We start from the raw sequence: 20425 nt of genomic DNA on the forward strand, positions 1-20425 counted from the left end.
CAAAACAAAAAAAAATTGCTAATATACACTATAGTGTGTAGTATATTGCTGATATACTTCATGGAGAACTCTTAAGCTTTCCCTGTAGCCAGGAATGAGGCAAGGATGACTGCAGTCCCCTTTTGGTTCTAGCACTGTACTGGAGGAACTAGATAACAGTAAAAAGAAAAAGCAACACTTGCTTAATTCCCTGATTATTATCTGAATGTCTTATAAAATCTATTAACAAACTTCTTTATACTTCTAGTATTTTCTAGAGAACATACATTGTTTATGTCATAAAAACAAATTTAAAATTAGAAAAATGATGTAATAGTTTATCTGAGAGAAGATTTTTAGTAATTGTATTTTATAATGTATTTATGAGGTTTTGAATAATTTTTTTAAATTATGTTACATTTTCTTCCTCTAGAGCTACAGAGACTTCTGAAGTAGAGAGTTTGCGACCTCCTCGGTTCTTTAGTGAAGATGGGGTTATCAGACCGTACAGGTTGAGGGATGGTACTGGAAATCAAATGTTACAGGTAAATGAAGAAATCTCTTATAAATTAAGATAAGTCAAATTAGACTTTTTTAAAGTAGCAATTTAATGCTTTAACTATATGTTGGATTATTTGGGCTTTTATATGTTTTGCTTAATTCCATTTATAAGTTTCTTATATTTACTTAGGTTTTAATGTACATTTATTTACTATAAGATTTTTTTTTCTTTCTTACAGGCATCAAAAAGTTTGATATGAAAACAGTTAATGCATGACTTTGCAAGTGAAAGCCAACAATAGATTTTAGTCTAAAAATTTACAAACTACATACTGCTGTTTCAGTATTTTGAGTACAAAGAAAAGCTTTTGTATTGGTAACTTTTTATAGGAATTTTAGTAAATCTGATCTTTTTATAGGGTATTCTTAGTTCTACACTGGATTTGCCGGATTTGTTGAAAGCCAATGTGCCTTATATGCCCTCATAGTTGGTGGTGCTTATTTAGCCAATTAGACCATTTCTGTTTGGGGTACTTCCTTCTGTTTATCAAACCACTGGTAGCTTTTATGCCAGATATAATCCTCATATCCAATTAGGCATGATGAAGGAAAAACAAAACTCAGAAACACTGCTATTGCTAGATACTATCGGATTCTTATGCTTTGCTTTTAAAAATGCTCAAATGGCCATGACCCTCTTCCTGCTTTATTCTAGTATAGTTTGTATAAAACCTTGTGAGAATTTTATAAGCAGTTCACATGCAAACCAGTGTCTTTTAATAAAGAAAATTACCTTTTGGGACAATTTGAGGGTAGAATATTTTATCTGTTTAGAAAACTTTCTTACTTGGTAAATCTGACTTTTTAAAATCTGGATTATGATGTAGATAACATAGTAATCCACACATAGTCTATACCAGTGTAAAGTCTTTTCTGTGATTTAGATGTGGAATACTAAATTAAATCACTTGTTTGAAGACAAACAAGGAGTCATTATGTTATATAAACTTAAAGATATTCATGGTAATAATTGACTCTCAAAATGTGGAACTTCCCTTATATTTTTTCATATTTTAAATATTGTCATGTTTAAAGTGATCAGGGTAAAGATTTAAAACTAATATTTTACCTACTGCATGCAGAGTATATAATATTGCATAAAATATACTTGAAATCTTTCTTTGAGCCTTCTGATATATTAAAAAGTAACCATAAAGTTAATGTGCAATATATAATGATTTTATATGGCATTTTAAATGTTTTTAAAGCATCAAAATAATTCAGTATTAGGATAGAACTGGCAATCTGTTGTGAGGTTGTGCTTTAAAGGACATTGTGCAATCTCAGTGTTACATTGTTCTTTGGAAAATAGAAAAATTGCAGAAGTCACCTAAGGCCAATATGATCCAAACATGTATTTCTACCCAGTACCTGCCTTCCCTTATTAAAACACAATTAATGTGTTACTAACATTTTACTAAACTGAAAGTTGAGTAGTTTTCAAATCGCATTTTTAAAAACTAAAAATATTTCTTGAGAAACTATTTTAATATATTAGAAAGTAAGAATGAGTGGTGAGGAGAGTTTAGAAATATATCCTCATTATTAGTGAGCAGATTTTAATGTATAAGGAAGCCATGAGATATCAGTAATTTCTCATATTTGATAATTTGATTTCAGCAACAAGTACATTTATTCTATACCCTCATTAATTGTTTTCTGAAGCTTTAAACTTTTGTATTTAAAGATATGAGTTTTAACTACATATTTTTAAGGATGCATATTTAGTAGGCCAGTCTTAGCATTAATTGCTAAAAGAGCTATTTAAATGACTAAAAACCCACAATTCTTACCAGCCACAATACTTGTCAATCCTTACTTCAGCAAGAATATTTATACAGTGTTAGCTGGAATACCTGTAGGAATTTGCCAGATGCCTTGGGATGTTTTCAGTTAGCATTATTTTCCTATAGATGTAAGAAGTGGGTAGTTGTTTTGGTTGTAGTGGTGTTTTTTGAATCAAATTTCTAGTGTATTATCAGCAAATTTTTTAACGTATATGAATACAAGTACTGTGGAAAATAATTAGATGATATGTAAACTGTATTCAAAATCTCATCTGCCTACATTCCATCTGAGTGATTTAATGATGTTGCCTTAGAAAATCTTTGGTATTTTCAAATGTTTCTCCTTTTCTTTTTTTCTAAAAAAGGTGGTATATTTACTAAACTACGTACACCTATATGTAATAATTAAATGCAAAATATATTCTTTCATTGAGTACCTTTCTATCTAGTATGTAGCACATTATTATAGCACTTCCTAGTAGTCAAAGTTGCCTACTAAAGAAATAGAAGGATAATTTTCGTGTATTCATAGAGTACTTTATTGGTATCATCAAACCATTTTATACACTGAGTTTGTACCAACCAATGGACTTGAGTCTTAGTTCTATTAAGTTATGGAATATTATATCCATAATTACAACCTGAGCCACAGCTGAAAATCTGCTGTAAAATTATGACTCCTTGAACACTTCATAGTTTTACATGTTTTCCAAGCAGTTTGCCATGTACAACTAACCTTTTTGCTTCTTTTTTCCTTTACCATGCTTACAGAAAATTCAGTTCTACAGGGAGTGGAATGTGACTCACAGTAGCAGTAGTGATGATGATAATGATGATTAGTCAGATCTAAATTGTTAAAATTCATATGTTCTCTATCATTTTACTTCGAATGTTTTGTATGACTGCTACCATAATGCCCATATGTCCATTTTTAGGGAGATAAAACACTTCCTTTTAAAATGTTTTTTTACACAGCTTCATAAGGCAAAATGATTGCATCATTTAAGCACAGAAAAAATGTATATTATATCCAAAGTAGGGCATACTGCATATTATAGTATAGATTTGCTTTTATATATTTTGAATCTTTGTATTACACTTGTTTTTTAGAATTAAATATAATTTTTAATGTTCATTAGTTTTGTTTTAAATTTTATGCTTATCAGCAAAAATTTTTTTGAATGATCTCTGTAAATTTTGTGAGCTATAATGTAATTCCCTTGTGTTAAAAAAAAAGAATAGTAATAGCCATTCAATGTTTTATATTTATTTAGCATTTTAAAGATATTTTTGTCAAATTTCTTTTAACAACAATAATAAACTTATGTAACTTGAAGCAGTGTGAATTTGTTGTTATATTCCAAAATCATATAGGTGAAACTGCTATTATAAAAAACAATCATGATTTGTCATGGAAGGTTAGATAGTGAAATAATTTATAGTTTGAGAATGAAACAAACAATGGTCTTTTATTTCTTTGTTTACTTTTTATTGTTTCATTTACATAACTTTCTGCAAAACAGTGAACAAAATTGATTTTTGTGGTCATTATATTTATTAATTTGCATATCCATATACTATGTCCCTATTATAAAGTGTTATGGGTTAATTCAGACATTAGAAGGATTTTTATAGTAAACATAATTGTGTACATTTTTTTCCCACTAATATTAGGGAAAATGTTATTTATGTCTCCAAAAGATCCATGAGTAAATCTATTTTATGTTTTGTACACTGAAAATTTTTTAAAGTTCATCTTAGATGAAACTGTCCTATTTCTCTAGTATATCAGATGTACTTTAAAAAAATTTCTTAAAAATCTCTGAAAAGTGAATGGTTCTTAGTAGTTATAATGTTTAATCCCTTATGACTGCTACGCTTTTAGCTCAACAAAGGAACATTTGCCTTGACTTATAATAAGCACTTTGCTTATATTGAGCTTATATTAGATTATAGTAGATCTAATTGTGGAATTTTTGGTTTAAATTATTTAGCCCATGATTTCTGGCTTTCTTCTAATTCTTAGGTTTATCACACTTTTATTTCTAGAAATCATTATTCTCTATGTTCTTTGAAAATTACTATTTTAGATTTTAAAATACTGAGCTTACCAAACAAAAAAACCTAAAAAAAAAATCAGCTTTTCTGAAATTTCTACCTGCCTAGTATTCATTCCAATTAAATAGACATCAAGGTCATGTATACCGGGACTAAGAAATATGTAAATGTCAAAGAATTTAATTACATTGTTTTCATCACAGTAGGATGCTTATATTTTTGGAATAAGTAAATAAAAACAGTGACCATTAAAATAATCAGAGACTGAATTTGTATTTGTTGTGCACCTACTTCTCTCTCACCCTTGGCCAAAATCAAACAAAACCTACTATTTCTTCTAGATGCTAGAAAGAACACAGCCTGTTGTTATATACTGTGTATGCCTGAGGAAGAAAGGATCTGGAAATGTCTTCACTGGCTTCTTACATTCCAACTCTGCTAGGCACAAAGCCTTTGTAAAAGAGAAAATGCTAAACTACTTGTTTGCAAGACAGTTGCAAGAGTTTCCTGTGGTGGTTCTGTGACACTTCTATGGCACAGGTTTCATAAAGATGATCTTAACCTTCTATTCCTTAAGAATTTATCTAGAAAAAGGTTCTTATTATTTCAATAGTGAGTTACCGTTTTAATAAAAAGGAAATTGGAGGTAGGACTGTGCTTATTTAAAATCTCTTCATCAGTGAAAAGATTTTAAACAATATTCTAGTAACTAATAAACTTTGCTCATGTGGTCTTAGAGTTTCCTCATTCTTCATTTTTTAGCCCTTAGAAGTGAAATATGCTCTTTAATAGTATGATTGCCCTTTTTTCCTGTTTCTGCCACAGTGATCTTTTCAAGCTTCTTTGACCACAGGTATTAATTACTTTTCCAGTTTTGTAAAAAAATATTTTATTGCTTTTATTAGAGAAAAATTTAAGGCTGATAATTGCTCTGTTGTTTTCTTGATGGAGATACAGGACGTGGACAAAAACATTTTCTCATTGCTTATCAAATATATAGAAAATGAGTTCACCTTTAGGATTTTAATGAGATGAACTGTTCTTTTATTAGTGGCTCTATAATTAAGTAGAATTTTTTAAGTGGTAGTATCTAATAGGAAAGTCTAGTGAGAAAGCTGTGTTTGAAAATTGATTATGTAATACCACACCTTTCCATATCCGTTAACTTTCTTTTATATTCCAGATTTCTACATGATCATTGCTTATGTGCAGAAAATGGAAAGGAAGGTTCTCTCTTCCCTAAGAGAGTGATTACCTTAAGGAGTGTTTATTTTCCTTTGTGTCTACTTGACACTTAAATAACATATTGAAAACTGGTGGGAAGAAAAATTTGTAAAAATCCTGAAATTCTGGACACCCATGCTCATGGATAAATAAGTTTATAAGAGCCTGTAAATCAAATTAATTTGTACTCACATTGGATATAGATAAAGCAAATGTAAATCCAGAACAATATTGCTAACTTTCAATATTCTTTATAGAGATGGAAGTCAAAATAAATTTCCATTCAAAACACATCATTGATGCAATATTGAGTGTTGATTTTAAGGTCATGTTGTTAAAATATATAGTTGGAACCATTGTTAGGTCTATGACTAAGACGTCAGTATTCAAATGAAAAGTATGCTATTGTATCTGTGTCTCTAGATCATACACACTAATGAAAATGACTGCTGTTGTAGCTACTAGTTTGTCTCATTTAAGTCCTGTAATGAAATTCTGCATTAAATTTTCCTTTGGTGATGGGAGGAAGACCAGAAACAACCATGCAAACCATTACTAAATACTCTTTAAACTTCAGTTTTTTGTTTTATAGATTTCTTGCACATGAATTTATAATAGCTCCAAAATAGTAAAGGTCATATGGATCTAAATAAGATGATGTTAAGTGTGCATATAGATTATTAATTTAGATCAAGTGATAATTATGATGGATGTGTAAAAATGCCAATTTTACTTACTCTATTCTTGTACCTTTAGGATACATGGAAATCAGTTAAAACTGTTTAGACTGTTAATCTTTCATTTCAGTGAATGAATGTGTGAATTCAGGAAGTACAATGAGTACAGTCAGCACTATACAAAACATTATAGGAAGTCTTGAATGAAAGGAGAATAAAACATATGATTTCAAATAGGTCTGTGTTAAAGAGCTAATTAGAATAATTTATGACTTTCATATGTAGAGGTTTATGGTTGTTTTAGTGTGGTAGGACATTTTCATGTTCATAATTATCTCTCAGTGTGATAAATATATTTACCAATTATTCCATATCAACAATGTATATAGCAACAATGTGTCTCCACATATCAATTTTAGAACAAATGGTTAACAATTCTATAAAACGGGCTTTTAATGTAGTCTTTTTCATTACCTATACATATTCTAAGCAATGAAATGGTAACAAAGATTTCCAAATTGCATTATGCCATTCCTCTGGATCTTAGAAATTCTCAGATATGTGAGCATTCAAAATATTATAGGCATTATTTGTATTTTTTAAAAACAAATAATCAGAATAGTCACAGATTTAGCTAAGTATATTTAATTTGTCTTACTTTGGCATGTTATGTTTTTCTATTATAAATTATTTATCAATAACCTGTTAACTACATTATGTTTACAAAGGTTTTCTGAGTGTATTCAATACAACTTGGCATTTCTATGGATTAAAAAATTTAGAGATCTGCACTTCCATGGAAAAAGCTAAATCTCTCTTATGATTCAGTTTGCTGACATTGATTCTCAGTCTACAGTTTCAGTATTTTATAGAAGATATGGAAAATTTCAAAAATTAACATAGAGTAATTCCTACATTGTTCAAGTAGTATATGCTCATTAAAGTAGGAAACCATAGAAAAATAAATTATCCTGTCTTCCTACCAATTATGGTGTATTTTCTTTTTAAATTTTGTATTCACATGGCTATGATCTAAATATATAAATTACCATCTTTTGTTTTATTCTACATTTTTATCAACAGCATTAATTTCTGAAGATTAAAAAAGCATCCCACTTATAGAATAATCCCTGGTGTGGGAAACCTAGTCTTTATTTCTGGAGCACATAAATAACCAGCAGAACCTTTTCTTTATTTTTACAGCTGATGTAGAAGCTTTTTTCTTTTTCATTGAACATATTTCTGGCTTTTGACTCTATACCTTTTTTAAAATTTTCTTTTCTTTAAATACATAAATCTGTTAAAATCTTTGTGTGGGTATGTATGTCTTTTGCTGTATGTGAGTATTGATAGCTCAGTTGTCCCATTGCAGTAGTATATTCTTAACCATTTCAAGTATTTTTTAAATTTTATTTATATTGTCTTTGATTCATTTACAAAGATATCATAGTTGCCATTATGTAAGTTGTTATAGAAGAGAGGCTGCTTTTGTTTGTTGTATATTTCTTTTCTTTCAGAAATTACAGATGTTTATAATTAGCTTCAAACACTGCCATAATAGCAATTGGAAGATAATTGCCTTCAGCCGACGTGGTCTTTCCCTTTACTTCAGGAGGAGAATTACAACTAATCTGGAAGAAAGGGCTCATTATAGCAATCAGATCACCAGAGTAGTGCTGAACACTCTTCCTGCTTCATCTGAAATTTTGAGTAAGTGGAAAAGAACTAGGAGACAAAGGCTTATTGGCTTTCACTCTTCATTTTATAACTCTTCCTCTCCAGAAGGACACTTCTGAATAGGATGAGAAAACTGAAGAGAGTCAAATTTTGTTATCCAGGCAAATTAGAGTTCTTAGCATCTCAGATCCCATGGAAAAGATTACCTATCCAACGTGGATCAATTCCCATCCCTCACTTGTTAGTTTAACAGATACCTGTTGGGCGGTCTTTGTCACATCATTTTCGAAGGCCCAGACTGTTGAACATTTAATAGTATGTATCCCTGACTTTACTCAGGACCAGTGGAATAATTCACATCACTTAGAACCTTCCAGTATTACATAAAAATACTTTTGAATAAGATTTTGGAATTAATTATGTTTGCCTCTGGAGGTAATGATTTCACTCAGGGGAGGTTCAGGTTTTCAAGTGTAAAATGAATTTATTAATTCTCTTTTTTAATTCAGTAACTTGAATGACACTAATTTGATTTCTAGCTCTCTTTAAAGTTTGTCATCCTTGCATCTCTTTAATTTGTAAATATAGTAAGAAAGGATAAATGCTATTATAATAGAAAATTCAGTGTATTTTAACATTAAAAGAAATTCTCAAATGTTAAGCCCAGGTAGGTTTAATTTGATTCTTACCCTCTTTTTACCAAGGATGTGTATGTAAATAGAGCTAAAACCACAGTAAATATTATCTTAGAAGGTCTTTAGCCTTGATTAAGCTAATGGTGCTAAATTCTGACATGAGACTCAACTCATGACTTCTCTGCTGATGTGTTAGAGCTCTACCTAATAACTTCCCCTAGTTACTTTGTACAGACACAAAGATTCTCAGCATAAGGTGCGTTTAGTAAAGCTCATTCAGAAATACGTATGTGTGTATGTGTGTATGCAGACACGCTCTAACAGTAAGATTGTTAGAAGATTAGTATAAGTCACAAAAAGTCTATTTTTTATTGGCTAAATGTCCCATGAAAGAAAGGATATATTCACTTGCCAAATGAAACAGTTTTCATACAAAATTAGATTAGAGGCCTTTTTCATTCATCTGAAAACAAAATTTAATGTCATCTATGAAAGGAAGGACCATTTTTTTTGTTTGTTTTTTTGTTTGTTTTTGTCAGTTAAAAGTCTAGTTATAAATTCAAATAAAATTGATATCCTAGTCACTTCCTATGATGACTCTAATGGATTGTAATAGTAAATTCTTGGTGAAAATTTACCACTGTAAAGGACCCTATGGCAATCATTGTGGAGAAATACACATTTAGACATTTCTGAGGTACTTAAAAAGTATGGAGTAGTTGTTTGAGTTAGAGATTCCATGAAGGCACAGTGTTGGAATACAAGTATGGGAGACTGAATATTTTATGTAAAGTTAACTATTCTGGAATAAATTGCTAGCCTACTTTGAATTGTGAAGTTGCCAAAATGTATAATTATATATGTGTAATTGAGCTTTTGCTGGCTTGATTTGGTAGCATAGTTTATACCATTACAAAGAAAAAAATTAATGCCATGTATTCATTTGTTTTACAAGTCTTTGTTAAACTCCTGTTTGTTATATATCAGACATTTTTCTAAATATTAGGCCCTGAAGAGAGTACCCAAGATTCCTCCTCATCCCACATGAGCTTATAATTGTAGTAAGCTTTATTCTGGTGACTGGAGATAAATGCATGCCATGTTAGAGGCCAGCCCGATAATGTCAAATCTTTACAGTCTTCATTCCTATTTGTTGTTTAGCTGCTATATGCAAGGCTCTAAGTGTAGGAATCAAAGACATGTAAGATATGACTTGTCTTCAAAAGAGAGAATGATCCCTATGTATTACATGAAATTGAAGCATTGCAAGAGACATGTGGGATATTTGAATCCATATTTAAATTGGAATAGATGCAGTTGGAACTGAATATGAAACTGTTAAAATGAGATCCCACTGCATCTATTGGAATACATGTGGTTCTTCTGTGCTAACTCATTTTGATAATAAAAATTATTTGAGATATAGCAATACCCTGTGGCTGAGGGCCTGGATGCTGGATGCAAGTAAACCTAAGTTCAATTCTAGCCTCTTACTAGCTTTATTATCTTTTATTATGTTTATCTGACCTCAGTTTCTAGACTGTAAAATGAAGATAATTGTAGTACCTGCTTGGTGTTCCTGGGATTAAAGCAAATGGTTATACATAGCAATACCTCAAAAGAGATTGTTGGTTTAGTACCAGACTGCTGCAATAAAGCAAGTCCTGGAAATTTTCTGGTTTTTCAGTGCATATAAAAGTTATGGTTACACTGTACTGTAGACTATTAAGTATACAATAGCATCATGTCTGAAAATCAGCCAGACATGGTAGCACCCACCGGTAATCCCAGCTACTCAGGAGACTGTGGAGGGCTTGAGCCCAGGAGTTTGAGGCTGTAGCAAGTTATGATCCTACTACTACACTTCAGCCTGGGCAACAAAGCCAGACCCTGTCTCTTAAAAAAAAAAATTGCCAAAATGCTAAGGATCACCTGAGCCTTCAGCAAGTCATAATCGTTTTGTATGCCTTAATGTTGATGGTTACTGACTGATCAGGGTAGGGTTTGCTGAAGGTTGGGGTGACAGTGGCAATTTCTTAAGACAACAAAAAAGTTTGCCCCATTTATTGACTCTTTCATGAACCATTTCTCTGTAGCATGTGATGCTGCTTGATAGCATTTTACCAACCGTAGAACTTCTTTCAAAATTGCAGTCAATCCTCTCAAGCCCTGCACTGCTTTATCAACTAAGTGTTACGTAATATACTAAATCCTTTACTGTTATTTTAACAGTGTTCACAGCATCTTCACCAGGAGTAGATTCCATCCCAAGAAACCACTTTCTTTGCTCTTCCAGAAGAAGCAACTTCTCACCTGTTCAGTTTTTATAAGGAGATTGCAGCAATTCATTCACATCTTCAGGCTCCAATTCTAACTCTAGTTCTCTTGCTGTTTCTACCACATCTGCATTTACTTCCTCCACTGAAGTCTTGAACCTTTCAAAGTGGTCTGTGAAAGTTGGATTCATCTTCTTCCAAACATTTGTTAATGTTGATATTTTGACTTCTTCCCATGAATCACAAATATTCTTAGTGGCATCTAGAATAAACCCTTTCCAGAAGATTTTCAATTTACTTTGCCCAGATCCATCAGAGGAATCACTATCTGTGGCAGCTATAGCCTTACAAAATGCACTTCTTAGTAATAAGACTTGAAAGTCAAAATTACTCTGATCCATGAGCTTCAGAATGAATGTTGTGTTAACAGACATGAAAACAACATTAATCTTGTACGTCTCCATCAGAGTTCTTGGGTGACTGAGTGCACTGTCAGTGAACAGTAGTATTTGAAAGGGATCTTTTTTCTGAGCAGTAGATCTCCACAGTGGGCTTAAGATGCTCAGTTAACTGTGCTGTAAGCAGATGATCTGTCATCTAGTTTATAGAGCACAAACAGTAGATTTAGCATACTTCTCAAGGGTCCTAGGATTTTGGGAATGGAGCATTGGCTTCAACTTCAAGTCACCAGCTACACTGGCACTTAATGGGAGAGTCAGCTTGTCTTTAGAAGCTTTGAAGCCAGGCATTGATTGCTCTCTAGTTATGAAAATCCTAGATGGCATCTTCTTACCATAGAAGGCTGTTTTGGCCACATTGAAAATCTGGTGATTTGTGTAGCCACCTCCATCAATGATTTTAACTAGATCATCTGGATATCTTGCTGAAGCTTCTATATCAGGATTTGCTGCTTCACTTTGCATTTTTGTGTTATGGAGATGGCAACTTTCCTTAAACTTTATGAACTAACCCTCTGCTAGCTTACAACTTTTCTTCTACACCTCTTTTCCTTCCCTCTCAGCCTGCATAGAATTAAAGAGAGTTAGGGCCTTCCTCTGGATTAGATTTTGGGAATTAGGGAGCATACGAAGGAATATTAGGGAATGTTGTGGCTGGTTTGATCTTTTATCCAAACCACTAAAACTTTCCCTATATCAACAACAAGGTTTTTGCTCTCATCATTTGTGTGTTCACTGGAGTAGCACTTTTAATTTTCTTCAAGAACTTTTTCTTTGCATTTACAACTTGGCTAACTGCTTGGCACAAAAGGACTAGTTTTCAGCCTATCTTAGCTTTTGACATGCCTTCCTCACCAAGCTTAATCAGTTCTAGCTTTTGATTTAAAGTAAGAGACATGTGACTCTTCCTTTCACTTGAACACTTAGAAGGGTTGTTAATTGACCTAATTTCAATATTATTGTGTCTCAGGGAATAGAGAGGCTAAAGGAGAGGGAGAGTCAGGGAATATCCAATCAGTAGAGCAGTCAGAACACACACATTTATCGATTAAGTTTGTCATCTTCTGTGGGCATGTTTGTGATGCCCCCAGATAATTACAATAGTAACATCAAAGATCACTGGTCACACATCACCATAACAGATATAATAATAGTGAAAAAGTTTGAAATATTGCAAGAATTACCAAAATGTGACACAGAGACATGAAGTGAGCACACACTGTTGGAAAAATAGTGCCGTGATAGATTTGCTTAATGTAGGGTTGTCACAAACTTTCAATTTCTTTTAAGAAGAAGTGCAGTGTGTGTGAAGTATAATAAAATAAAGCACAGTAAAGCGAGGTATGCGTGCAATTATTAGTATAGTGCCTAATAAGAACTCGTCATATTTTTATTTTTCCAGATAAATACCAATTTATGCTCGTTCTTAGTCAACATTATATAAATTCAGTATTCCTCATTTGTCTCCTCTTTGCCAAGATAAAAACATCTTACTTTTTTTTTCCTTTCAAGGTTAATAGAACTCTTAAAATACCTTGATAATTTTCACACACTAATTGGTAAGCAGTAGAAACAGTGACTTGGACTGCTCTGAAGTATATAGTATTTTTTTAATGTTATTGTTATTTTCAGGTGTATATAGTTTTATGAATCAATAAATGTTGATCGGTAGAGGTCCTGCCGGAATCGCTTTAGTGAGACTTTTGTAACTGTGCACCTACATTGTTCCTGACACACCTGCTTTGGCTCTTCTAGAATATATTAGGTAGGTTAATTGATGGTCTGCTGCTCTTAGTACACATAACTATTTTATGAGCATAATTCTGTCCTTTCTCTAGGCTGTTTTGGTTATACCAGTTGATGACAATTCACATCTCTTAAGATATAATATTTAATAGTTTCTTTCACTTGATTTTATGCCAAAGATGCTTAGCCTTCCTGCCCCAAGCTGTCAGCATAGCCTATACCTATGCTTTGGCTAACAATCAAGATAGCTTAGTAGCATGGGAGGAAAGAAAGGTCTGAGGGATAAAATAAGTTCTAATTCCTCTTCAGATTTGATGACACAGCCAGTGAGATACGATTTTTATTGAGATTTGATTTTTATTGAAACCAACTTGCCTTACAAGATAAGCTGCGTGTCACTTCGTTACTCTTGATTATATTTATTCTGTTATGAAATCACTGAGTTCTGAGCTAATAAATGTCTACTATATTTGATCATGAAGCTAGGTTAAATACCTTTTTCCTGCCTATGTTGTGGAAGTCTGAGATTTGAAGTGAATTAATAAAACATGCTTTATTCCTAAACCTTAATCAGATAACTCTTAGGAAAAGTTATACTTATCAAGAAAGCTTTTCTCTAAAGATTGTTTTGAACAAGTTGTTTATTCTTATGTAATGGAAAAATGGCAGCATTTGCCATTTTAACAATTAACCCCCTGAATTTTGTTGATTTTTGAAAGTAAGCTTAAATTTTGAATTACATCTATTTCCAAACCTTTTTTTCTTTCCCTGTCATCTCCTGACTATTCAAATCAGCCAATCTATAAAACCGTTTGTTACCTAGCAAATTTTCTTGCTTGACAGCATTTGCTCTTTATCTTTTACCTAGATAAATTTAATATTTTTAAATCCTCCACTTTTGCTGTCTTTAAACAAATCTCATTCATACTTCTGTGAAACACTTGTTTTTCAAAACAGTCAGATATTGGGATTACATTTTGTTTTTGTGTTTTGCTGAACTACATGTTCTTACCCTTTAAATTTTCTTGAATATATTTCCCACAGATGATTAGCACTTTATATTGGTTGGGACTTCAAGCGTTCCATGTTAGTGATTTATCTTTTTATAATTTGCTTTGTTGTTTCAGAAGTATTTTTGTTCTCTACAAAAGAGAGAACTCTGCTACTTTATAACATTTAGATGATTTGAGAGTGTTAGAAATGTTTCCTGTGTTGTTATGGTTTTTAGCTTACGTTCTTATTGGGACCTACCTGACAGGAAATAAGGATATTAGTAGAGGGTAACTCTGATACTACTATCCTTCAAGTTCCTGCTTTTTGTTTGTTTGTTTGTTTCTGAATGTATGATTAATTTGGTTTGGATTTATTTACATCTAATAAAGTACAGTTTACATACTCATCTTTTCTAAATGCAAAAGGGACCTGTTTACCAGTAACCATACATTTTAACTGTTGCCTTCAGATTCTAACAATTATATATAATGAATACAGTTTCCTCTGTGTTTCTGTTTATTTCTTTTAGAACGTTCTTAAACTGTGACAGGTAATTCATATATACCATTGATGAATAAGGCAAAAAATGTTTTTCCTCTAACCACTAAAGCATATAAATCAAGTTAACATGTCTAAAGTATTGACTATAGTTAATTCCTTGATATTTCAGACAAATCTTGATCTTTCTGTGTATGCCCTATGTGGTAATTCCTAATTCTGATTTTGTTAATTCTTCATTTATTTTAAAGAGTATCACAAATTATTTTAGTAGAACCATTCATACCTAGCATCTGTTTGGGATGAAGGAAAGATGGAATATTGACACTAAACTCTTTGGACACTGTTGACCTAAACAAATTTCAGCCAACATAAGCTGCCTTAACAGCCTGCCTCAGCAACTGCCAGCATCTAGGGATATCAAAGACATATTTGAGGTACCATGGGGAAAGTGTGACTGATACCGTGAGAGGAAACATGGTTTAGTGAAAAGTACTGGAATTAGAAGTGAAGAAACCAGTTTTCTGAGCCTGGTTTTGCAGCTAACCCCAAGCAAGTAACTAATGACACAAGATTGTTGTGAATATTTAGATGAATTAATTAGATACTGACCTGATCCTCCGTTTCTTCATGGGTAAAAGGAAGAGATTGGTTTGAACAAACAGTAACATTTTTTTCCGGTCTAAAATTCTAGGGGGTTTTCCTAAAATATATGACGTATTTATAAAGTGAAATAATTAGACAAAAAATTACAACTAAAGCATGATGTTTGTAGACTCTCTAAAACGTTATAGAAAATGATATTGGCAGATTAAGCTATCATGTCCTCTCATTCTTCTGTGGATTTAGTTTCAAAGTTTTGGATTCTGCTTATAATGTTTTTATTTCTTATTTACTTACATGTTTGTAATGGAGACTGGTCAGCAAGATTTTGCTGTGGAATGAGTTATCTTTGATGCTTATTCAAATATATTTACTCTAATAACAAAAGATAGAGTTGATTATGTTTCTTTCAAAGCAGACTGCTATGACCTCAACATTCATTTGTCTTTCAGGTGTTGCATTTAAGGTTTTGGATAAACTCCAGAAAGCATTGTATGAATTTAACTCTTTAAATTTTGTTTTAACTTTTGTGACAATTGAAATTGACTTAATTGCTTATATGCATAGGTTAGATTTAAGTTGGATCTGAAAAGTGGAAAGTAATGAGAGGTGGGCTCAACTGCAATGCCCAAACTTAATATTGAAATAGAAGCTGGATACTTGGAGTGCACCATAACTTTTAAATTAAATTATTTGAAGGTTATGATCTATTAATGGAATATGTAGACTCTTGACTTCTATTAGTAACGGTGTTCTTGAGGAAGTCGGCGTTTGTATTCTTGATTTTAAAACTTAGCCATTTTGAACGGAGGAAAGACTTTGTAAACCAGTTTCTTTTCAGATATCAAAAAACTGAAACAGAATAAAAGGATATAAAGTTAAAAGTAAAAGCTTTGCTTACACATCCACCATTACCCTTCAAAAACCCAGAGATCAATGCTGTTAACAGTTTGATGTGTACCCTTCCAGAAATTTCTTATGCACATGTAAATATATGTGTTTCTGCTTTTTTTCCCTATAGATTCTGACAGTAATATAGTTTATTTTTACGTAATATATATTATACATCTCTCTCTATCAGTACACATAGATCTGCTTTTTTTCTTTTTTATGACTTCATAAGGTCCCATTGTATGGCTGTACCACAATTTATTTAATTAGTCCCCTATTAATGAATATTTAGATTTTGTACTTTTAACTCAGTATTGCTGTGAAAGTTCCTATATGTATATCTTGGTATACGTTTGCATAAGATAAATTTTAGCAGTGGAATTGCTGAATCAAAGGATATGGTTAAATTGATTTGCATTTTCTGGATTTTGAGTTAAGTTGAACATTTTCTTGTGTTTATCGGTTAGATACTGTTTTTTGCTAAACTACCTGTTCACATTATTTACATATTTTTCTACTGGTTTGTTCATTTTTCTTCTGTTGATTTATTCAAATTGCTAGAATTTTATGTATTATGAAATTAGCTCTATATCTCTGTATGGACAAATATTTTCCCAGTTTATCCTTTGACTATGTATTGTTTTGCTTTATTTCTGTTTACTTGCTTATTCTGCCATCCATTAGTGTTTAATTTCTATGTACTTACAAGTGTTTTTATGCTATATTTTATGGACTTTGTTAAATTTTAGCCTTTCTCACTTCAAGATTATTAAGATGCTAGCTTTTCTAGTACTTTCATAGTCATTTATATATTTAAATCACTGATCTATGTAGAAGTAATTTGGTGTAGAGAAGTAAGGATCCAGCTTTAGCCAGTGAGTTGTCTAAAAACACCATTTATTTGATAATGTATGTATTCACCTACTAATTTGAAATATTATCTTGATTTCATAATTGCCTACATTTGGATATATAGGATTTTATAAAATCCTATGTACATATATATGGATCAGTTTCTGTAATCTGTATTCTTTACTTTTATATGTCTATATATACTTTTACCAGCACCAAACTGTTTCAGTGCTGTAACTTTATAAATTGTATTAATGTCTCCTAGATGTAGTTCTTCTCATTCTCCTTTCATAACTTCCTGGATATTATCACATTTTTCCCTATATAAATTTAAATATAAATTTTGGCAAATCACTTCTCACCCCCCCCATCCCTTCCTCCAAAAACCACCATCTTAGGGTCACATGGAGAGAGAGAGAGAGAGAGAGTGTGTGTAAAAATTGGGGGGGTGAATAACATCTTTATTATAATGAATTTTTACATCCAAGAGTAAGAAATGGATTTCTGTTATTCCCCTCAATAGAGTGGTATGGCTTTTATCACATAAGATCTGCACGCTATTTGTTAAACTTATCTGTAAATATTTATCTTTTTTATTACCTTTGTAAACAGGATTTTTTTTCTTCCATTTCCAAATTGATAGTCAGTTTTGTATATTTAGGTTTTCCAGATTCACTGCAAATAATTTCTACTCTTCCTCTCTAACATATGATGCTTCTTTCTCTTAATAATTTATATTTTCTTAAAACATGGTCCATTTCACCTAGGTGTTCAAATTCATTTGCATAATTTATAAATTATTTAATACAGTAGTTTCACCTTAATCCGTGGTCACTTTTCGTGTTTCCAGTTACCATGGGCTGAAAATATTAAATGAAAAAGTCCAGAAATAAACATTCATATAACTTTTATTATAGTATATGAGTATAATTGTTCTATTTTATTATTAATTATTGTTAATCTCTTAATGTACCTAATTTATAAATTAAACTTTATCATGTATGTATTTTTTTTTACTTCTGTTACCAATAAAAATGAAGGCTATCCTATCAGCCTTCTATACCAAGATTTTTATCAAGTTACTTCTTAGCTTTCTACAATTTCCTAAAACCTTTATATCTTTTTTTGGAATTTCTTAAAAGATTTCTCACATTTTGGCTAAATTCATGGCATGCCTCTTCTCGAGGGATCTTAGTCACAGTTGCATTTCTTGCCTTTAAAAATAGTAATCTAGCCTGCTATATATTTTAAATAGCCAAGCTAACTCATTCTCAGAGCAAATATTATTGAAAATAGAATTTAAAATATTTATATGGTTATGTTTACATTTTCTGGGCAAAGAATTGTTAACAATATCATAGATAATGTTTTAACAGTCTTGAAAATAAAGATTGTTGCATAGGCTAAGTAGGCCTTGGGGTCTCCTGTTTGTCCAGAAACTCTCTGTTCCTTATTTTTGAGTAAGTTGTGAGATTAACAAAGAAAAGCATGTTTGTAAGGCAGATAGGGAATTTCCAAGAAGGAGGCAAAGCAGGGGCTAATATTAATACTAATTTATGTGATGCATATGTTTAAGTAAGTGTTAGTGTTTACATATGTTTTTGTACAGATGTGATCATATACTAATATATTTTACAAGATAAAATGACTGTGATAGTTTAATACCTCATTAGATTAAGTTTACAATTTGTAAGATAATATTATCTTCTAAAAATCTAGCATTAAACATTGGTATTGCTGAATTGAGTAATATTGAATAAAGTAGTACAAGTAGATGCTTTTAAAAGGAAATAGCAGTGATTTTGTGAGTAATTAAATCATTTTTCTGATATATGTATATCTACTGTATGTTAATGATTTATCCCCATTAAGAAATGTTTTTTAGAGGATCATAAGGCATTACTTGCGTTAAAGTAGTAATTTTATCAGTTTTCTCACAGTCTCTCACTTTCTTTTTAGGTCATGGAAAATGGAAGATTTGCAAAATACAAATATTTTACCCATGTCATGATCAATAAAACAGATATGTTAATGATAACCAGACGGTAACTTGATTTCTTTCTCTAATGTAATTTGGTAAGGGGTTAACTGACAGCCACTCATTAGGTGAAGAAGTTGTTATTCACCTTTTGTTTCAGATAGACACACTGATTCCTGCTAACTCAGGTCCTCTTGCTGTACGAGCCTGGCTCCTAAAACATTGCATAAATTTATGTTTAGTTTTTTGCCTGCATACTGATGAACACAGTTATATACAAACATAATTATAAATATTTTAGTATTTGTTATAACCAATTCAAATGGATGCAGAAATTCCGTAAAGCTATCCTCTCAAAGGTAAGCATTCTCCTATCTGAAAAAGTATACAATTTTAGATTGTCCCAGAAGTCAACAGTCCTCTGGTGGTATCTATTCATTAGAATATGTATAAATTGACTACATAAATGGATACACCAGCAGAAACAGATGTAATTTTATGTGGATACTCTCAGCTACAGTGACATCTCCAGGTAGACCTGTAGATAGTAGGGAGGTATATGCAAAAATACACAGTGGAGGCCAGGCCCAGTTGCTCATGCCTGTAATCCCAGTACCTTGGGAGGCCGAGGTGGGAGGATCAGTTGAGGCCAGGAGTTTGAGGTTATAGTGAACTATGATCCTGTCACTGTACTCCAGCCTGGGTGACAGAGCAAGACCCTGTCTCTTGAAGAAAAAAAAAAAAAGCAAGAAAAAAATACACAGTTGTATAGCCTTAGAGGAGCAAGTGTGCAGGAGTCATTATTGTTAAACTAGGGAGGAATGAGCAAGTGCAGTATTAAGACTGGGATTTCTAGGTGGTAGAACGTGAAAATGTGACTAAGGGGAGAAGTTATGGCTAGATAGAAAGGAGGAGTGTTCAGTAAATCTATATGGTTTTGTTTACTGTTGAAAGGTAAAATTATATAAGCATCTTGTTCACGTTGATTACTTAGCAGTTATTTTTAATGTTTTTAATCCTAATAATTTCAGAGTCTAAAATTTACAGCCCTGTCTTAATTTTCTTAGTTAAAAAGTAATACCACATGGAAAACTCACACAGTATTAGAAGTTATACCTGTAAAAATAACTTTCCATCCCAGATACCAGTCCCTCTGTTCCCCTTTCCAGAGGCAGCCACTTTTACTTCTTTCCTTTGTATTCTTGAAATATTCTGTGCCTATACAGATGTACACACATATGTACTTCAGTGCAATTGAAAGTCTGTTATACACACCATATGTACTTAGTTTTAATTTTTTACTTGAAATGTATATTTTTGAGGTTTATTCCATGTCAGCATATGGAAATCTTTCTGAATTTATAAATTCCTGCCTAATATATATTTAGAAGTATGTATCATAATTTACATTTAACTTGTCTCTAGACTTTTGTAATTACAGGTATTGCCTCAGCAGTCATTTTTGTTCCTACAGATTTTCAATCATGTATTGAGTAACTTCCTTCATTGATTGACTACAGGAAAAGTGACTC

At 31.8% G+C, this 20425-nt stretch overlaps 1 protein-coding gene across 3 annotated transcripts in view; it reads left to right on the forward strand.

The window, feature by feature from the left end:
• Positions 1 to 20425, forward strand: part of VPS13A (vacuolar protein sorting 13 homolog A) — a 197911-nt gene that overhangs the window by 172120 nt on the left and 5366 nt on the right. Inside the window, exons 68-69 of one of the 3 annotated variants that reach the window (XM_045562601.1) lie at positions 413 to 524; positions 18875 to 18960. In XM_045562601.1, coding sequence (XP_045418557.1) covers positions 413 to 524; positions 18875 to 18960 — 198 coding nt within the window. Of the gene's footprint in view, positions 1 to 412; positions 525 to 719; positions 3572 to 18874; positions 18961 to 20425 lie in introns of those variants that run through there. The other 2 variants (XM_045562603.1, XM_045562602.1) reach the window with 2 other exon arrangements.

Source organism: Lemur catta, chromosome 10 (genome assembly GCF_020740605.2).
Source record: "Lemur catta isolate mLemCat1 chromosome 10, mLemCat1.pri, whole genome shotgun sequence".
NCBI lineage: Eukaryota > Metazoa > Chordata > Mammalia > Primates > Lemuridae > Lemur > Lemur catta.